Source organism: Hevea brasiliensis, chromosome 1, assembly GCF_030052815.1.
Source record: "Hevea brasiliensis isolate MT/VB/25A 57/8 chromosome 1, ASM3005281v1, whole genome shotgun sequence".
In the NCBI taxonomy this organism is placed as follows: Eukaryota; Viridiplantae; Streptophyta; class Magnoliopsida; order Malpighiales; family Euphorbiaceae; genus Hevea; species Hevea brasiliensis.
Window position 1 is genome coordinate 119,016,310 of NC_079493.1, and position 20,236 is coordinate 119,036,545.

The window sequence follows — 20,236 nt, forward strand, 5'->3', positions numbered from 1 at the left end:
AACAAATATGTCAATGGTGTGTGGAATTGTTAAAATATAAGAGTTCAATGTTAGATTTTTTTTGTTTTGAATTAAAAGTATGTGAATGGAAATTCTTATTCAAATTAGTAAAAGAAAATAATCCTTTTACTCATTTGAATGAATGTTAAAATATTTTTCTTTATTTTAAATTTTTTTTATCATTATTTATTTTAATAATTAGAAAACAAAACATATTATTTAAAAAAAAATAATATTTTTATTAATAACATAAAATTTCAAACTATTTTTTTAATAATATAAAATAATTTTTTAAAAAATTATTTTTTTATCCTTGAACTTTAATTGTCTTAATTGGTCCAAAAAACATTTAGACCTTAAGTTATATTGTCCAACAATGGTTTACCTACATTACCTCTAACTTACTTGCTAACAAAATATATGAAAAAATAATTTGAAAAGCTGTTCTTTAAATTTTTATGATTATAATATATTTTAATTTAATTTGAATTTAATTTGATGACCTTTAATTAATATGTTTAAAGTTTTATTTTTCTTAACAGTAGCTTAAATAATAATGTTAAATCAACATGAATTAAAATTATTATTAATATTAGACATTTTGAAATTCTTATCACTGTAACATGTAAAATTTAATTTAAAATTATATTTTAATGGCCTTTAGCTAATAAGTTTAATTATAATTATTGTCACTATTAACGTACTTTTCATTAAAATTGATAAATCGAAAAATAAATTAAAAATTGTAAAATTCAAGATTTTTCAGTCATTGAGAAAAAATGTAACCCACATTTGTTTCAAATTTAAAACAAAAATGTGAATTTTTTTAAAGATTAAAAAATGTGAATTTAAATGTGATTGGATAATAAAATTAAAAAAAATGTAAAAGAAGTAATTAAATTATTAAATATTTATTTTTATATTAATAAAGGCAAAATAAAATTTTAAATTTTTATTAAGAAAACAAAGAAAAGAAATATAAAAAGTCGGATACATGAATAAGGCATAGAGATGGAAATATTTTAATCTGTGAGGTAAATTCGACAATTTTAATATTTTGACGAATAAAATTCGGTTGTACGTATTTAATTGAAATAATTTTAAATATTTATAAAAAAATTAAAATATTAAACTATATTTTAAAAATTTTAGAATTATTAATATAATTATCTTTTATATATTTATTTTTGAAAATATTTATTCGAGTCTACAATTTCAGGGTTCTGTCAAAGCCAACGCGAGTATCTCCCTCGCTCTGCAGTCGGCTGCTCTCTCGCTACAGCTCTCTCTCTCTCTCAGGACCGACTCTCCTTTTATCTCTCCACTGGTATTGACCGAGCTCTCTCTTTCTCCTAGGGTTTATATTGGTTTCTCTTTTTGTTTCTCATTTTACTATACTTGTTTATGTTTTTAGAGAATGAAAGATAAAGATAGACCCTTGAATGAAATACTTAGCAGAGTTTGGAATTCTAATGTTTTTGTTTACTTAATTCTTATTTTAACTTTGATTAGATGCTATATTTCTGATAGTATGTCATTTTTTTTCTCATTGTTTTAAAAAATTCTGGCTTGTTGATATGGCATAGGTATTTACATGGCGAGGCCTTTGTCAAATATAATGTTGAAGGGCATTGCAGGTCTCTCTGCAGTGCGGTCTACTAGAACTGTAAGAGCCATCACTTTTTGCTTCGTTTGTATAATGGAAAGGAAGCTTATTTGTGGATAAATCGTTTTGACCATAGCATCATCATATGAAACATGAAGTAGTTAAAAGTGCTTAATGATACAAGTAGGGAAGGGTTATTATAGATTTGTGAGGAAAATGCAAAAAGGAAAGGTAATGGAAGCTTATTCACGGATAATCAATTTGACACTTAACATTATCATATGAGACCTGCAAGACTAGTCTGGAACTAGAAACCATCTTGTTGAAGCTGTGGTTTGAAATTTCAACTTATAGTTGGGGTTTGGGTCATTTGAGAATTTTGTATACAAATTATGCCCATACTAGGCATACTGAAACTTAGAGTTTTTATGGTTGTTTCTATACTCTAACATTGGAAAAAAAAAAAGCGAAATTGCTTTTGTTTTAGTGCCGGACTAACTGCATTTTATATTATCTGACTTCTGGTGAAGTTGGAGTTCACTTTACTCTGAAACAGGTGTTGCTCAAATTGGGAGCTTAACTGTGCCTGAGTGATCACCTCATGTTTGAACTTTGAATTATTGAGTGATAGAATATTGGTCAATGCTGGATTCATCTCCTTATTTGCATTAGTGTGTTCATGAGGATTATGGCCATAATACACCTCACATTTCGCTTTGGACCATTCATAGGTTTTTGGATCCTTTAGTTGCAATGGAATGAGATATTCAACTACTGTCCCCAGTGATCCTGATACACATGAAGATTTTCGGCCAAATAATAAGCTTGAGAGTTCTGGAATGTCTTTGAAAGATATTGTTGAACAGGTGAATATGCCCTCTGAAATCATTTTCTGACCTTATCATCTTTTGTTAGCCAATGGCAATTTTTAATTCAGTAACCACTTTACCTGATATGATTGTTTCTGGTGTAGGATGTAAAGGACAATCCAGTGATGATTTACATGAAGGGGGTGCCTGATCTTCCTCAATGTGGATTCAGTGCCCTGGCAGTAAGAGTGCTGAAACAGTACAGTAAGTGTTTAAATTTTGTTTTGGTGGTATTATTTTTCTTGATAGTTCATATCATGTTGAACTTAGACATTTGTAAATACCTAAAATACAAATGATCTTGGGCTAAATCCTTCTTATTACTGGTAATCCGAGAGTGCTTGTGACCTAGAATAGGAAGATATACAATAGGGAGGTGAATGGTGAGGAGATTATTATGTATTAAAATGGCAGGAAATTTTTCTCTTGCAAATGGGAAGGATGGTCACCCTTCTAATTAATGGTTGTGTTATGTGAAGTTGTACTGCGGTCAACTATTTATAATATTTATTGTTTTGATAGTGTCTTTCATGGTTCATGATCTTTTTTGGCAGGAAATGAGCATTAAATACCATGAAGTTTTTTCAAAAAGATTAAAGAATAAGACCAAAGGTAGTAGTCTAAAAGGGAAAAAATAATGAAATGATTTGACATAAAGATAGGAACACTTTATGGCATGGGCGCACGGCACAAAATTTTCTCATTAAACTTATGGTGTAATTAGAATTAACTGTTTAGTAGGCTAATTCAAGTGAAATATTCTCTTCATTAAATTTGCTTAAACTTGCTTTTTTGACTTCCATATTTGCAAAACACCATTGTTTCACAGTTATTACGGCTTAGGAGGGCTCCATCATTGGGAGGGGCTTAGGTTTCAACAAAATGTTAGCATAAGCACACACCCCTAGATTCCTAACCCATTCTATAGATAAAACAAAATCAGTAACTTATTAATCAAATTGAAAAATTAAAAGTGTAGGATATAGTGTGCAAAGTTTAGATGTTAGTTTTTTTTTTTTTTTTTTTTTTTAGTTTATTTTTTTAGCATCCCATACTACTATTACTTCATTTGATGTTTTTTGCAAATTAAAATGCGTATTCATTCTTAATTATAGAATAGCACTTGGATTTCCAATTCATATAGCAGCTTATGACTAAGGGTTTGGAAATAACAACTTTCTGAAGTGGCTCAATTTCTTTCTTAAATATTCTTTTTAGACAAGGTGTGGCTTCAACTAAGCATCTTTTGGTTCAGCTATCACACTCCCTTTTACTGCTTTTCAGAAATAAATGCTGAAAATTAAAATCAACTTGGATCTTGAATCCAGAGGTTGATAACAGGAAATTAAAATCAACTTGGTTCTCGAACCCAGAGGTTGATAATAAAAAGTTAAAGTGCTAAAAATTAAAGTCAACTTGGATCTTGAACTCAGAGGTTGATAACAGGAAATTAAAATCAACTTGGATCTTAAATCCAGAGGTTGATAATAAGAAATTAAAGTGCTGAAAATTAAAATCAACTTGGATTTTGAACCCAGAGATTGATAACAGGAAATTAATGCTGGAAATTAAAATCAACTTGAATCTTGAAGCCAGAAGTTGATAACAGGAAATTAAAATCAATTTGAATATTGAATCCAGAGGTTGATAACAGGAAATTAAAATCAACTTGGATCTTGAACCCAGAGCAATATAACAGGAAATTAAAGTGTTAAAAATTAAAATCAACTTGGAGCTAACTTAGCTAACTATCGTAGATAAGTTTTGTGTATATACCTCAAATGCCCGCAAAGCAAATCTGATATAGTGTGTTATTCCAAACAAAGTTTACTTAATAAGATCCCAAGGATAAACGATCGATGGAAAAAGGTTAGAATGAGTATGAGGCTTGGCCCATGATTTTCTCCAGCATCCTTTTGGCTTTTACCATTTCTGACTAGAAGTGCTTTTTTGGGTTTTCACTCATAGTTTTTTTTTATTTTTATTTTTATTTTTTATATTGACTCTCTTTTCTGGGGCGTCCTTTTGGATTTTCATTCTTCGCTCATTTTTCATAAAGCGCTTTTTCAGGTTTTCGCCTTTTTTCTCTCATTTTGCTAGGAGCGCCCTTTTGGGTTTCAATTTCTACCTTTTTTTTTTTTTTAGTCGGCTTTGCGGGAAGCGCCCTTGCAAGTTTTCGCCTCTTAGATGTACCAGTTGCCTGATGATTCTTTACCCTCCTGCAAATTTCAAAGTAAAGTATATGAAGTTACCTGCATTTAGATTTTCATCTTATAAGAAAGTTTTCAACAAATTAATAGCGCATAAACCAAAGTAGACGAGATATACACAAATTTATTCATGGTGTAAGAAGATAATTATCAAAAGAGCAAAGGTACAATTTTGTGGCTAAGAATACAGAAATAAAATCTCACAAATTTCCTCAGTTAATTTTGAAGTCTCTCAATTGCCATCGTTTCAAGTGACCTTCTAAAAAGCGTGCTGTGTATTTTACTGTCCTTTGATCTTGGAGTCCTCCTTGTTTCTTCATTGTCTTCTACTAGAAGTGCCCTTTCAGGTTTTCACTCCTAGCTCCTTTTTTTTTTTTTTTACTCTCTTTTCCGGGGCATCTTTTCGGATTTTCACCATTCGCTCATTTTTCAGAAAGCGCCCTTTCAGGTTTTTGTCTTCTTTCTTTTGTTTTGCTAGGAGCGCCCTTTCGGGTTTTCACTCCTACCTTTTTTTTTTTGCGTAATATCTTTTTACAACATCTACATTCACCAACCTCGGCAATTCTTCCCCATCCATGTGAGTTAAGATGAGCGCACCACCAGAAAATATTTTTTTAACCACATAAGGCTCTTCATAAGTTCGTGACCACTTGCCCCGGGAATCACTTTGATTTGAGAGGATCTTCTTTAGAACTAGATCTCCTGATTGGAATTCGCGTAGGCGTATGTTCTTATCGAATGCTCTGGCCATCCTTCTTTGGTATAGCCGACCGTGGCATACTGCCGTTAGTCTTTTCTCACCTATCAAATTCAACTGATCTAACCTTGATTGAACCCATTCTGTCTCATCTAGTTCTGCCTCTTTTAGAATTCTTAAAGAAGGAATTTCTGTCTCAATTGGCAGAACAGCTTCTATCTCGTAGATCAGCGAATATGGAGTTGCTCCGGTTGACGTTCGTACTGTAGTTCGATAGGCATGAAGCGCAAAGGAAAGCATATCATGCCAATCTTTATAAGTGACTGTCATTTTTTTCAATTATCCGCTTGAGATTTTTATTGGCAGCTTCTACAACTCCATTTATCTGGGGCCGATATGACGATGAATTGAGATGCTGAATCTTATATTGATCACTCAACTTCTGAATCTTTGAACCATTCACATTTTTGGCATTATCAGTGACAAATTCCCAAGAAAGACCATACTGGCAGATTATTATTCTTAAAAAATTTCAGAAAGGTGTTCTGAGTGATGTGGGCATATGAAGTTGCTTCCACCTATTTAGTGAAGTAGTCGATGGCTACTAAAATGAATCTGTGCCCATTGGATGCTTTTGGGTTAATCGGACCGATTACATCGATACCTCACATTGCAAAAGGCCATGGTGAGACGAAATTGTAGAGCTGATGAGGCGGGACATTTATCTGATTAGCATAAATTTGGCATTTGTGACACTTCAGGAAGTACTCCATGCAATCATTTTCCAAGGTGGTCCAGAAGTAACCCCGCTTTAAGATCTGCTTTGCCATCATATACCCATTGCTATGAGTAGCGCAGTTCCCCTCATGGGTTTCGAATAGAATTCTTCTTGCTTCGTTGGCGTTTACGCACCTCAACAACCCACCATTAGAGCTTCTCTTGTACAAGATTTCTCTACTGAGGAAGTATCCCATTGTTAATCTTCTGATCATTCTTCTTTCGTTTTTATTTGCCACAGGAGGATATTCCCTATTTTTGATGTAAACTTGGACATTATGATACCAGGGTTTGTCATCTGTTTCTTCTTCGATTATAAAGCAGTATGCCAGCTCATTTCTTGCTTTGATTTGCAATAACTGCGTTATTTGCCCTTCCTCCATCTGAGTAATCACCGCCATAGTAGCTTAGGCGTTAGCAAATTGGTTCTTGTCCTGGCTTAGGTGAGTGAAAGAAATCTCTACAAATTCCTTTATTAGTTCAAGGAGATATTTTTGATATGGATCAGTTTTGGGTCTTTAGTTTGCCATTCCCCTTTGACTTGGTAAATGATCAAAGCTGAATTCCCATACACCTCTAATTTCTTTATCTTCATTTCAATGGCTGCCTGTAAGCCACTTACGCAGGCTTCATACTCTGCTAGGTTGTTTGTGCAGCCGAACCTCAGCTTAACAGCTATTGGGAAATGTCTCCTAGCTGGGGCAACAAGCACTGCTCCAATCCCATTACCGGTTAAATTGAATGCTCCATCAAAATACATTTCCCATATATCATTTGGACCCTCAACATCATCGCTCACTGCGTTAATATATTCGTCTGGGAATTCAAAATCCAGGACTTCGTAATCATTGATTAGGTTCTCAGCCAGGAGGTCAGCTATCACACTCCCTTTTACTGTTTTTCTTGTCATGTAGACTATCTCATACTGAGAAGGTATGACCTGCCATTTTGCTAATCTCCCAGGTACGAAAGGGCTTTCAAATACATACTTGATTGGATCCATCCTGGAGATGAGCCATGTTTTATGATTCAACATGTAATGTTGGAGTGGATTCGTTGTCTAAGCCAACGCACAACAGGTTTTTTTCTAGGAAAGAGTATCTTGACTCACAGTTGTTGAATTTCTTGCTCAAATAGTAAATGGCCCTTTCTTTCCTTCCAGAGTTATCATGCTGTCCCAGAACGCAACCCATCGAGCTCTACTGAACTGCCATATACAGAATTAATGGCCTACCCGTCACCGGAGGAACTAATACTGGCGAATTTGACAAGTACTGCTTAATCCTTTCGAAAGCCTCTTGACAAGTTTGGTCTCACTTGGTGGTATTATTCTTCTTAAGTAGCTTGAAAATGGGTTCAGCATTGGCAGTGAGATTAGAGATGAATCTTGAAATATAGTTCAATTTTTCTAGGAAACTACGCACTTCTTTTTTAGTTTTTGGGGAAGGCATCTCTTGGATGGCTCGAATTTTGTCTGGATCCACCTCTATTCCCTTCTCACTTACTATAAATCCCAACAGCTTTCCTGATCTTGCCCCAAACACACATTTAGCCGAATTCAGCTTCAGCTGATACTTTCTGAGCCTTTCGAACACTTTTCTTAATACCCGTACATGGCTTTCAGTCCCTCTAGATTTAATGCTCATGTCATGTACATAAACTTTCATTTTTTATGCATCATTTTATGAAATAATGTGACCATGGCACGTTGGTAAGTAGCCCCTACATTCTTTAGCCCAAAGGGCATCACCCAAGAACAAAAGACTTCCCACTGGGTGATAAAGGCAGTCTTTTCTTTGTCGTCATTGTCCATCAAAATCTGGTTATACCCCGAGGCTTCGTCAATGCATGAGCATCTCCCCAATCCTGTAGCATTGTCTACCAGTACTTCTATATGCGGGAGAGGGAAATCATCTTTTAGACTTGCCTTATTGAGATCCCTGTAGTCAACGCATACCCCTACTCTGCCATCATTCTTCATTATGGGGACAACGTTAGCTACCCATTCTGGGTATTTTACTACTTCTAGGAACCCAGCATCATATTGCTTTTTAACTCCATCCCTGACTTTAAGCAATATGTCAGGGTTCATCCTCCTCAATTTTTGTTTAATTGGGACTGTTCCCGGGATCAAAGGAATCTTATGCGTGACTATCTGAGGATCTAGTCCCGGCATGTCATCCTAGCCCCAAGCGAATACGTCGATGAATTCCTTTAGCAGTTGGATCATGTCTTCTAATTCTTCATTTCATGATTTTGAGTTCCCTTTTATTTTCCTCTATCCCCAAATTCAAGGTACTCATTTCATCTCCACAAGGTACTAGAGTGGGTTCATCTGCTTCTCTCGACTCTTTCACAGGCTCTTCTTCAGGATCACATGTATCGATGGCAATTATGGGACTCTCAAAGTTAACAGAAGGGATTTCAGAGTTGATTGGATTATTATGGCTGGGTGGGTCAATGGTCCTGAAGAAGTGAAACTGGATTATATTAAAGATTGGATTTTTACAGTGAACTTTTTAAAAGAAAATATTGACACAAAGTTTGAGAAAATGAGCTATTAATTTATTAATTGCTTAATCATAAAAAGAGGTTCATTTACAGAATTACATTTGACATCATGGACAAAGTAATTAAGTGCTGGTAATAAAATATACTTTACTCGAAATAAAGCATAGGAATATCCTCGGCTTCTCAATTGTCAAGCTCTTATTCTTCAGTGGTTGGTGAGATCAGTATTTCGGACATGGAATCCAGGTGCAGGACATTGATAGATGATTTTGAGGGAGATTCTCCATCCTCTTCTTCTTAGTTCTCAATTATTGGTCTGGTAAAAACGTCTGAGATTTTCGGGACGCTTTTCTTCATTTTGAGAGGTTTGTCGAATCTGTGATTCCTGAGTAGGTTTCTCATCTTGAACCTTCTATCAGTCAAAGCATCTTCATTATATCCCAACCCTGAGCGACCATTCCTCTGAGCGGCTGACACGGGCTCGACAATTCCTTGCAGGGTGATACCCAATCCCTTGCCCTTTTCATAGCCATTTTTCAGCATTACTTTTGCTACCATGCCTGCAGCTTCCCCGTCTCATAGAGCAGTTCCTTGTAACTCTAAAGCTTGAAAATGAGCTTTCTAGGGATCGTTCAGTTGTTTCCACATAAGGAACTGATTGTGGCTTAGTGACTAGCATAGCTTCTTCTCCTCTCACTTTGATGATTTTGCTGTTCATGACATATTTGATCCTCTGGTGCAGAGTTGAAGGCACTGCATTTGCTGAATGAATCTAGGGCCTTCCCAACAGCATAGTGTATGCTGGTTCAATATCCATTACCTGGAATGTTACATTGAAAGTATATACCCCAATTTGGAGAGGCAAGTCAATGTCTCCTAATACATCTCTTTTCGTGCCGTTGAATGCCCTCACAATCATGGAACTTTGACGTACTCCAGATGGGTCTACTGGGAGCCTTGCCAGGGTTGCATTGGGGCAAGACATTGAGTGCTGAGCCATTGTCAATTAGAACTTTAGCAACCAAACATCCTTTACACTTAACTGTCAGCCTTTACACTTAACTGTCACAAGCAGAGCCTTGATGTGCTTCAAGCTAGCTGGGTCTATTTCGTCTTCTGAGAAAGTGATGAAATTGGGTGCCTGAATTTGTCCAGCTATCTTTTCAAATTGCCACAGTGTGATGTCCGGGGTTACAAAGGCCTGGTCCAGAACCTTTTGTAAGGCGTCGCGATGCACTTCGGAGCTCAGTATTAATGACAGCAAGGAGATTCGAGCAGGTGTCTTTTTTAATTGTTCAATCACATCGTACTCACTCTACATGATTTGCTGTGAAATAGCTTTGGCAAGTGTATGGGTCACAGTAGTATAGTTTAAAAAAAATATCGTTCTCACAGGGAATTGTGCTTAAATTGGAATTAAAGGAATAAGCTAATTAGAGTGCTAAAATTTAAAGATAATAAAAATGAAATTTAAAATTAAAATTGGTATTTGAGAAATTTAAGCAAAATCAAATAATTAATTAAATTAATTAAACTAGATTATCAAAACTTAAATTGAAATGGCTATTTATGAAATTGGGAGGAATTAAATCTAAATTCAATAAAAATTAAAGTGATTCTAGAGATAGGGTTTTTAATATTGTTTGCATGTTGTTTATCCCCAATTTAGCCAAACACATGATAATTGAAATTTTGAGGGAAATCAATTCTTAGTTCTTTGAAACCTTTTTCAAGCATTTCAAAGTTGGTATTCATCAAATCAAATCATGTTTTCACGGTACTAAATCAGTTCAAAAATCACAATAAAAAGCAATATTTACAAACCCATCTCAAGAATCTCAAAGATCTACTCACAAATCATGGTTTCAAGACAAACCTAAATATAAAAATGAAGAAATAATGAAAATCTAAGCTAAGGGAAAGAAAAACCCAGTAAAATGATGAAGAATCTGCTGCTGGAGTGTTGTAGAAGTCGTCCTTTGCTGCTGCGAAAAACTGATATCACGTGCTCCTCTTCCTCTCTTTCTCTCTTGCAAAATCTCCTACTTTTTCTCCTTGTGGAAAGAAAGAGAAAAATGTGTTTATATATGGTGCAAAGGTCTGCTCTAGAATGGGTTAAAAAGACAAAAGATTCTGGAGAAAATGATGTATTAAATCAGAGGGACAAAAGTGCCACATCAGCAATTTTCATTAAAATGTCATAAGCTGAGTAGGTTGTGTTGCGCCTTGTGTTGCAAATTGTGTAACTTTCTGCCCGAGAAAAACTTTATATCTGACAACGACACAACCCGTGACACAAGCTATGTCATAGAATGTGCAACTTTCTGTTTCTTTAATTCAACTTCAAAATTTTACAATTCAACTTTAATTTCTTCCAAATGGCTGCTCTGATCAAAATACATCAAAATTCTCCAAATTTAACCTACAAAATAAACAAGTTCCTAAAATTAAATTAAGAAGTGTAAAAAAGCAAAATTAACTAAATATATGCTAATATCTATAGTAATAGCTATAAACAAGGGTAAATTATGTGCAAAAATTATACCTAAATGATGATATAAAATGCATGCATCACTTATGACTAAGGGTTTGGAAATAACAACTTTCTGAAGTGGCTCAATTTCTTTCTTAAATATTCTTTTTAGAAAAGGTGTGGCTTTAACTAAGCATCTTTTGGTTACTTCAAACTGGAGTATTTTTGGTAATTCATTAATCAGTTTGATCACTCTGCATTCTCATTTACTTTACTTGCATTTGTAAAATTATCTGGTGCAATTGTTCTTATTATTTTTTTTATTATTTTTTACGCAAGTTTCATACTCATCCTGGTTTAATTTTTAGTTTTTGCTTTGCAAATATATCTGGCTACTATGATATTCTTACAATTGTATCGCCCGTGCAGATATTCCCTTGAGTGCAAGAAACATTTTGGAGGATCCTGATCTGAAAAGTGCTGTAAAATCATTTAGGTAAGTTATATTCAGCGGTCTTGTGCTCTGTGGTTGAGTTTTGATATAAACTACTATTAGAATCTCTAGTGTAAATTTCTTCGGTGCGTTTATTGGACTCCCATATTTAACAGCATTATGCTTTCTCCAAGTACTCTATAGACATTTGTTAATAAAACAGGTCACGCTTATTGGAGGCCATTATTCTTGGTCTGGCCTAGGACAGTCAATTTCTTTTAGTTAACAGAAAATTAATTTTTTACTTGAGGCTTACGCTTCAGAATCAGATGTCTTTTCTGCTTCTTGATTGCTGATGGACTTTATCAGGAAAATAATTGGTTTTGTTCCAAATAAATTCTTAGTGGTGACACAGAATGGTATTTGTTTCCTTTGTCCTTTAGTTAGCTGTTTGAAAATTAACTAGTTCTGGCACTTCATGCTACCTAAAAGGAATAACATTTTGTTTTTATTTGTTTATTTATTTTTTTTAATCAACTGAAATTCCCAGTATTTATTGAAAGTAATGTATCTGAATTATGAGCATATCTTTTTTTTTGATATTTCACATAATACTGTCTGAATATGACAATTATTCTACACAGATCTGACTTGCTTTGGTGCAAAAGAATGATATTTGCCACCTCTCTGAAAAGAGTGACATGGTCTTGGGATTAGTTGTTCTTTAATTTACATAATTTTGATTCTCTTAGTTTTTTCTTTTTTCTTTTTTTTACATTTTTTAAATATGGGACCATTTGCACAATTTGGAATAGGAGTCGATATCAATTATGGATGATGGGCAAATTCATAACTCATAAGCACTGGCAGAATTGTAATTTCTGATATTGTCCTTAAAATATTGGATATTTAGGTAGTTTGAGTCAAGTTTGGACTTTCTAGGACACGCTTTCCGTCTAACCTGAGATTTAGTTAGGAACTTCCCATTTAAGGGTACCTATGTTCTACCTTTTTTTTTTGGTATGCTGTTGGTGAATTATGACTATATGATCTGCAGTTAAAGGTATTCTTCCCCAGTGAGAATTAGAAACTTCTACAAATTTGTTAACAAAATTTGATGCTATATTATTTTTGGGTAGTACTTACTGCCATATGGATGCCATCTATAGTTCTATACTCAGTCCTCACCCAACTGCAAACATCCAGTCTGCATAGAAATGCTAATTACCACAAAAATTCCTAATCCATTTGCATCAATGTCCTATCAAAATAACGTCAAAATATCTCAGATTTGGGAGCTTGAAAAATTTCCCAGTCTTATATAGTCACAGAACATCTCTTCACCTTTAAATTTCACCTGATTCAAATGCTATTCAAACCACAAAATCTTTACCTATTTCTTCTTTGATTCAAACTTTTCTCCTCATCTTTCATGCCTTAGTCCACTGTACAGCAAATCATGATTGTTTGCTTATTTCATTGTGGGATTTAAGATCAATTTCTTTTCCCACTAATGGCCTTCCTATAGGCTGGCTTTAGTAAATGGTTTGTTTCTCTTTTATTTTCGTAGCTTTTTTACTCACTATATTATTGATATTGTTCGGGTTATAATTGGCGCTAAACAATGACAATGATGTGCCTGTCTTAACCCCACAATCATGCTTTTTCTCACACAAAGGTCTGGGAATTTATTTTGTTATGCCAGGTGTGTATGATTTAGAATCTTGTTTGATGCATTAGTGTTAAAGGATGAATTTTTAGGTGTTGATGCCATGACCGTGGGTTTGGGTTTAATTTTTCCTTGCTATCAATTTTCCCAAGTTTCTGTGCATGGATGGTAGTATTACCATCACATGGATCAGTCACCTCCAGCAAGCCCCAAAGTTGATCTAGACATGGAACTGTTTGTTGTGATTTCACTTTAAAGATGTTTTTGGATTCTTAAATTATTGATTGGTTTGAAAGAAAACGATATGTTTGTTGTCTGTTAGTTTCTCAAATCCTAAATTCTGTGCAGCAATTGGCCCACATTTCCACAGATTTTTATCAAGGGAGAGTTTATTGGTGGATCAGATATAATTATGAACATGCACCAGGTTAGTTTGCAGCTTTGCATCCTTATTTACAATGAAAAGAAGACGCTTCTTCCTTCTTTTCTTTTTTCCTGCTGCTTCTGGAGGCCTTGGTTTGATAATCATAAAATATGTAAGCTCCTGATTTGATTCTTTGGCCCTTTGCAGAGTGGTGAACTGAAAGAAAAGCTCCAAGATGTTGCAGCCAATCAGAAGTCTGAATAGTTCTCACATTGAATAAAAGAGTAGATTTTGCTTGTGCTACATGAACACATAGTTGAACTTGAAACCACCAGGCGACAAAATTTATGGTTTAGAAGAAACTAGAACTACCTAGGAAACAACTTGGGAAATTTTCTTTTGTCATGGAAATGAATTGCGCGTCAATTTTACCTGCAGCTTTCACCATCTGTTCCATGAAAAGTATTTGTGGAGGGCATTTTTCTGTTTGTACAATAAAAACCCTAATAGTAGTTTTTCATTCAAATAGACCAGTGGTCTACCTATATTGAAAAGCGTATAATCCCATTTTCAGTTGTATCCAATTCTTCAGACATTTCTGTTTTCATGCCTATGGTATATAGGCTCCATCTGGCATTCTGATTGCACTTGCTCGCTTTTAAGAAATTGCTGCTTTTCAGGGGAATTCATAACATTAGCTGCAGGCAGCTGCTTTTGGAAAAAGAACCTGCTTTTAGAAATAAAGGTGTTTTTTTTTTTTCAATTTTTTTTAGACTCAAACTGCAATACATAATTTTGTAATCTATTCTTGAAACAGAAATACAGCCACTAAATGAAGTATTTTCTTAAGAAGAAATGAAAAAAAGGGAAAAGGATAATCAAAATTTCCATATATACAACAGCATATTATACAGGAACGCTTATAATTTGGATGTTTCCAGTAACAAAATCACTTTAACAGCACTTTCGGAGCCATCAGCAATTCAGCATTGCCAACATATGCAATAGAAAAAAAAGAAAGAGCTTGCCGTATGTTCTTCCCAATGAATTGAACCTTCTGTAGAAGTTATGTCATGTGAAGCCACAGACACTAGATGCTAACGAACAGGTGTCAAAGTTACTCTTTACCAATATTGTAATGTGCCCATCATTTCTTATTGCTCGCAGAGCATAAATATCGGAGCAAATATTCATTCGAAGAACAAGTATCTGCCAAATCCTGATGTATTCGGGTAATTGCCTTGTGCAAAGATTTTAAATAAGGAAGAAGATTTCTGGAATTCTGTTGGATAGAGTTACCATGAGCTTTGCATAGCTCCTGTAAGTTAGATATGGATACCAGTAACAATTCGGATTTACAGAAGTTGAATATCCAGGAAAGTACCTGACACCAACGAAGTATGAACTCCAAGTGTGGACAGCTTTCCAAAAGATAAGCAAGTGCCTCTATTAACCTTTGCAGATATCTGTAGGGAACTGAGGAAGCAATAGCTGGTATATCTAATGGATTGACAGCAAAAATGCATTTCTTTATTAATGAATCCTCATTCAGGCGAAGGCTGAGAATCAAAGCTCTGTTGGGTTGATCCTCATTTAGTGCTTCGTCAACTGCCTGTGCAACACGTGGCCATTGAAACAAAATTAAAATCAGCTGAAGGATATGCTATAAATCAGCAAAAAGCTAACTTCCAGTATTCCCTACCATGCATCTAATCCTTTGGACAAATTCTCCATTGGCAAGGGGCTTGAAAAAGATTAAAGATAACCATTTTGATTTTTCTTTAAGTTGTATCTGCATAAGGACTTTTATAATAAAATATTTGGATGCATAAGCAAGGAGAATAAGCTCTTCAACCAAATCTTAATAATTTCAGAAAGAAATAAAACAATCAACATGATTTAAACCTCCCTCAAATACCTTTCATTTGGACACAAGCAAGGAGAATAAACTCTTCAACCAAATCTTAATGCTTTCAGAAAGAAATAAAACGATCAAAGTAATTTAAACCTCATTCAAATACTTTTTAAACTCAACATAAAGATCGTGTTCTGAGTCCTCACTATCCATACATAAACTAAAGAGCCTTTATCAGAAGCATTAGCATTGTATCAAAATGCCATGGAATTTAAGAGAGTGAAATACCTCTGGTGTAACATCTATGTCAAGATTCGTGGGATCAAGGATAAAAGATTCATCGACTGAATAAACTAGAACCCCTTCTGTTGTTGCTACAGAAAAGCTCCGGCCAGTAGGTGCAATTCTCAGGTATTTTGTTCTAACAATAGGCCTTCCATGATTGGGCATGAATCCTGGTAAATCGTAACCCAACTTCCCTTGAACTTGTTTATCAACACCTTCTTCTGTATCAGTGTCATCATCATCAATTAAATCAAGTGGACCAGCACCTGTCATTTTCTTTGAGTTCAAGAAATCTAGCACTCCATCTAGTGATAGATTGTGGGTTATTTGAAAACGGCGTAGAAGAACCTGTGAAAAAAATGCATAAATAGATTGACTACAAGTAAAACAAGACATATAATGAAGAAGCAAAGATGTACTAAACATAGTGCAACAAACAATTATGAATATGCATGAATCTGCAAGGCAGGTACATATGAAGAAGTTTATGAGAAAGGACAGAGGGTTGGGAAACAATCTCAATAAATGTGAAACTATCAATACTTATAGCATATGCCAATAACTAAGGCTATTAATTGAGTAACTTAACCACACACAAGTAGTACAAAATGGCATGATAAAATCGAAAATTTTAGATAAAGAGGTGCATTTTCAATACTTTTTTCTCTCTTTCTTTTGGCTGAGGAAAAAAAATGATAAGATGTCTCATCAAAATATGTGATCTACATTATAAATAATGCAGTTTAAGTTAAAAGAGCAGTTGAACACCATCTTTTGAAATTAAAAGCTTCATAGAAACTATGTAGAAAATTTCAAACAGAGAAGTTATTCCTTGGGTGAACAAAAGAGATACAAGCAAGTATTAAAGTTACTTGGCCTAAAATGAGTTTCAGAATATATTTGCCTTGTTGTCAAAAGCCCTTGGCTGGCAGAAGAAGAGACATAAATTTCCAACATTATTTACATCTCAAGATCTCTTATCTAAATTGTTCCCAATTTACTTTTTTCCATTGAATATTTTTTGCACATGATACAATTTTGCAATCCTTCAATATATACTGCAATAGGATCTGAATAACAGCATATTTTTAAGTATCCAAAAACAACTTAATTTGTAGATGTTAGATAATAAGCATGAGTTTCATGGAAGCACTTGAACAAACCTGATCAGCAATGTCATACATACAGATGTATTTGCTACTTCCACCAGCTAGTATGTAACTCCCATCCGCAGAAGAGCATAAAGTTGTGAAGCACTTTCCTGCAGTTGAATTAGCTGCTGATCTACGATAAGTCATGAGGCCCCCACCAGCAATATCCCTACAGCCCTCAATGGTGTACATTAGCAAGCCATCAATAGGGTCCCAGGAATGAATCTGCCCATCTAATGTGCTGCAAGCGAATTGCCTTCTATCTGGGCGATAAACTACTGTAAGAACATCATGTGTGTGAGAAAATGTTTCAACAGCACCTTTTCCTTCAAAAGCATCCCATAAATGAACAGTTTTGTCCCATGACGATGAAGCTAACACTGCCTATATTTGTGATGGGAGTTTATTAGTTTCCCATGAATCAATAGGTAATAAAAACTTTAGGTGGACAACCTAAAATTTGTTTGACAATAATTAAGTACACATAATCCATGATAAGCATCATAATTAGGAGAAACAAAAGGAGGTATTGGGTCATATAAAAAAAATTTTTCATGAAAATAAATTACTTCAAAAAATAATTAAAAATCAGTCGAATACCATGAAATAGGAAATGCACGACTGCATAGAACAAAAAGAATTATCAAAAGATAACTCACATTTGAAGGAGAAAACACCAATCCATGCACGGGACCTTCATGTCCACTAAGGACATCCAACAAACAGCCAATCTTCATTGAACAAACAAATATCTATGCATATGAACATTAAGCAAAGTGTCAGGATAAGTAACTGATGAAAGTGGCTGAGTGCCAAAATCCATGAGCAAAGTGCATAAGTACCTCGAAAGAATCTAAAGTTCCTGCACAAATTACTTCACCACTTTGGTCTGCTGCCAAAGAAACAAACTGCCTAGAAGAAGGGGTGGTAAATGTCCTAAAATTTCGATAGCGGAACAAATCCCATGCATGAACTGTCCCATCCAAAGATGCACTCAAGAGACAATGGTTATTAGCCATAAAATGGAGTGCAGTAACTGCATTAGTTTGCTCTGAGAATGTTACAAAAAAAAAGCTTGATGACAGAATCCAGACCTGCAACAATGCATGCAATAGCACATTTAGATGACATTCAGAAGATTTGAAGGACAATCTTCAGAAAATAAACATAGATATAGAACAATCAGAAAGAGACCTTCAAGGCAATGAATGACATTTAAAATTATTAACATAACATCCAATTTCCAATATAATGTGTGCTATGAAATACTTTAACATAGACCTAATGTACAGTCAAGATGAGAAATACCAAATCAGATTTTATAACCTTAAGATGACCAACAATTTAATGACAAACAGTTTACAGTTTAAAAATAAATGGATGAATTGAAAATTTGCAGGACCATGAACAGAGTTCACAAAAAATAAAAATTTAAATATTCAACTAATTGCAACAATGACATTATAAAGAAACATATAAAACTCTTTCATAAGTTGTTTAAGCAACAGGAGAATCAACTGAATACAGTCAAATAAGTTGATCACAGAAACAGATGCATAACAACTAAATATGCCTACTTGCATAAAAAAAATATTAAGACATGCTCAAGACAAATATTATATATTGCACCAATCAACACATGAACTCATTTGTTTTGTACAGGACATGCATCCAACAGCACAATCAGTTTAATGAAATCACTAACAATACAACCAATTTCATCATATAAGCATTTAACAGACATATTCAATATAACAGTAGGACATGCATGCAATAGCACAAACAGCTAAATTAAATCACTGAAAATGCGACCAATCACATCATATGAGAATTTAACAAACTCATTCAATATAAGAAAAGCACATCAATCACCATAACTTCCAAAACATCTACTAAATTCTACCTTCACTTTGTTATCATCAGCCCCAGTAGCCAACAATTGTGAATATGGTGAAAAAGCCAAGCAATTTACATCAAAGTAATGCCCTTGTTGCTTCAATATATAACTCTCTGACTGCCATTCCCACACAAGCAGTTGCCCTAACTTTGCACAACCAAACGTTAACCAATTACCAGTCTCATTAAACACAGCAATAGTAATCTTTTCCCCCGAAATTGACAACAAATGGATGCAAACAAAATCCGGCATTTGGTATAACCCAAAGACACCATTAGAAAACCCTACTACCACCATATCAAGCAACCTATGGTAATCAAAAGCAGTCAATTTTGTTTGAGATTGCATAAACCCATCTTTCCTTAACAATTCCCATGTCCCATTATGCAAATAAACCTCTTTTACACTCATATTGCCATCCTTCCCATCAAAATCCTTTCTTTTTTTCAAATTACTCTTACTTCTATCATCCAAATTCCCTTCCGCATCACGCTTTGGTGTCCCTGGGAGGGTGGCTCTGAATCTTTCTCATCACCGTTGCTGAATTCACCATCATTGCCACTATAACTCCAGCTAAAAATACAATCGTCACGGGCAATTGTATAAACCTTATCAACATTGTTTGTTTTCTTATCATATCCAAAGAAACAACCAACAACTGCATCTATGCCCTAAAAACAAAAATGGCTTATTCAAAATCCCTTCCTGCAATTTCTCAATGCAAAAAAGTCTCGTAGTTAAGTCCTTGGACCCTACTAGCAATACTTATAATCTAAACTCCAATCCAAAGCCGTAACCGCATCCTCACAGTCTGCAAGAGTTCTAACCAACTCGAAGGCAAAAAATTCCTTCTTGAACCCGGGGGATTGCCATAGTTGGACCAATTTTCCAGTGCCAACCGCAATGAACTTGCCGTCAGGGCTGAACCTTATAGCATTGACCCATTTTTTGAATTTATACGGTGAAGGACCACGCGCCTAGAAATATTAATGAAATGGCAACGGTTGTTCTCGTCAACGGTAAGAAGAAAGTTCCCGCCAGGGGAGACAGCGAGGCGGCGGATGTTAGAGGATGATTGGACAGGAAGGGTTATGGTTTGCGATTTTACGAGGTCAGTGATGGAAACACGGTTACCAACCGGAGAGACTAATTGGGTGTTTGGGGTGATTATAGCGTTGCCACCTCTGTAGGGAGCTCCTAGCAAATTTTGGAATCTATAATTCATTTTTTTACAATACTACACTATTGATCACCGATTGGATGCCGGGAAAGTAAAGGAAACAGAAGAATAAGCGACCAAGTAAAGAACCTCTTCAAAGTGGCAAGCTTGAGCTCATCAGTAGGAACAAAAAACTGAGGGTTTATTCATCTTAGGGTTTATCAGGAGAGATTATCAGTAATGCGTTTGTTTGAGCCCAATGGGCTAAAAATAGAAAGGG

The 20,236-nt window shown here is 34.8% G+C and overlaps 1 protein-coding gene and 1 pseudogene across 1 annotated transcript; one reads left to right on the forward strand and one right to left on the reverse strand.

Annotated features, from left to right (window-relative positions):
- The first annotated feature begins 1,178 nt into the window (after positions 1-1,178).
- LOC110646962 (monothiol glutaredoxin-S15, mitochondrial) lies at positions 1,179-14,188 on the forward strand. The gene is made up of 7 exons (XM_021800585.2): positions 1,179-1,327; positions 1,587-1,666; positions 2,338-2,472; positions 2,580-2,679; positions 11,573-11,639; positions 13,594-13,672; positions 13,817-14,188. The coding sequence occupies exons 2-7, from the start codon at positions 1,595-1,597 to the stop codon at positions 13,871-13,873; spliced, it is 510 nt and encodes a 169-aa protein (XP_021656277.2). The 5' UTR covers positions 1,179-1,327; positions 1,587-1,594; the 3' UTR covers positions 13,874-14,188.
- Positions 14,189-14,465: 277 nt separating this feature from the next.
- LOC110646961 (periodic tryptophan protein 2-like) lies at positions 14,466-20,217 on the reverse strand (annotated as a pseudogene).
- Between the last annotated feature and the right edge of the window lie 19 nt (positions 20,218-20,236).

Coding starts and splice junctions, on each gene's coding strand:
- LOC110646962 (XM_021800585.2), top strand. CDS start 1,595: ATGGCGAGGCCTTTGTCAAATATAATGTTGAAGGGCATTGCAGGTCTC. Junction 1,667..2,337: donor CAGTGCGGTCTACTAGAACT/GTAAGAGCCATC, acceptor GACCATTCATAG/GTTTTTGGATCCTTTAGTTG. Junction 13,673..13,816: donor TAATTATGAACATGCACCAG/GTTAGTTTGCAG, acceptor GGCCCTTTGCAG/AGTGGTGAACTGAAAGAAAA.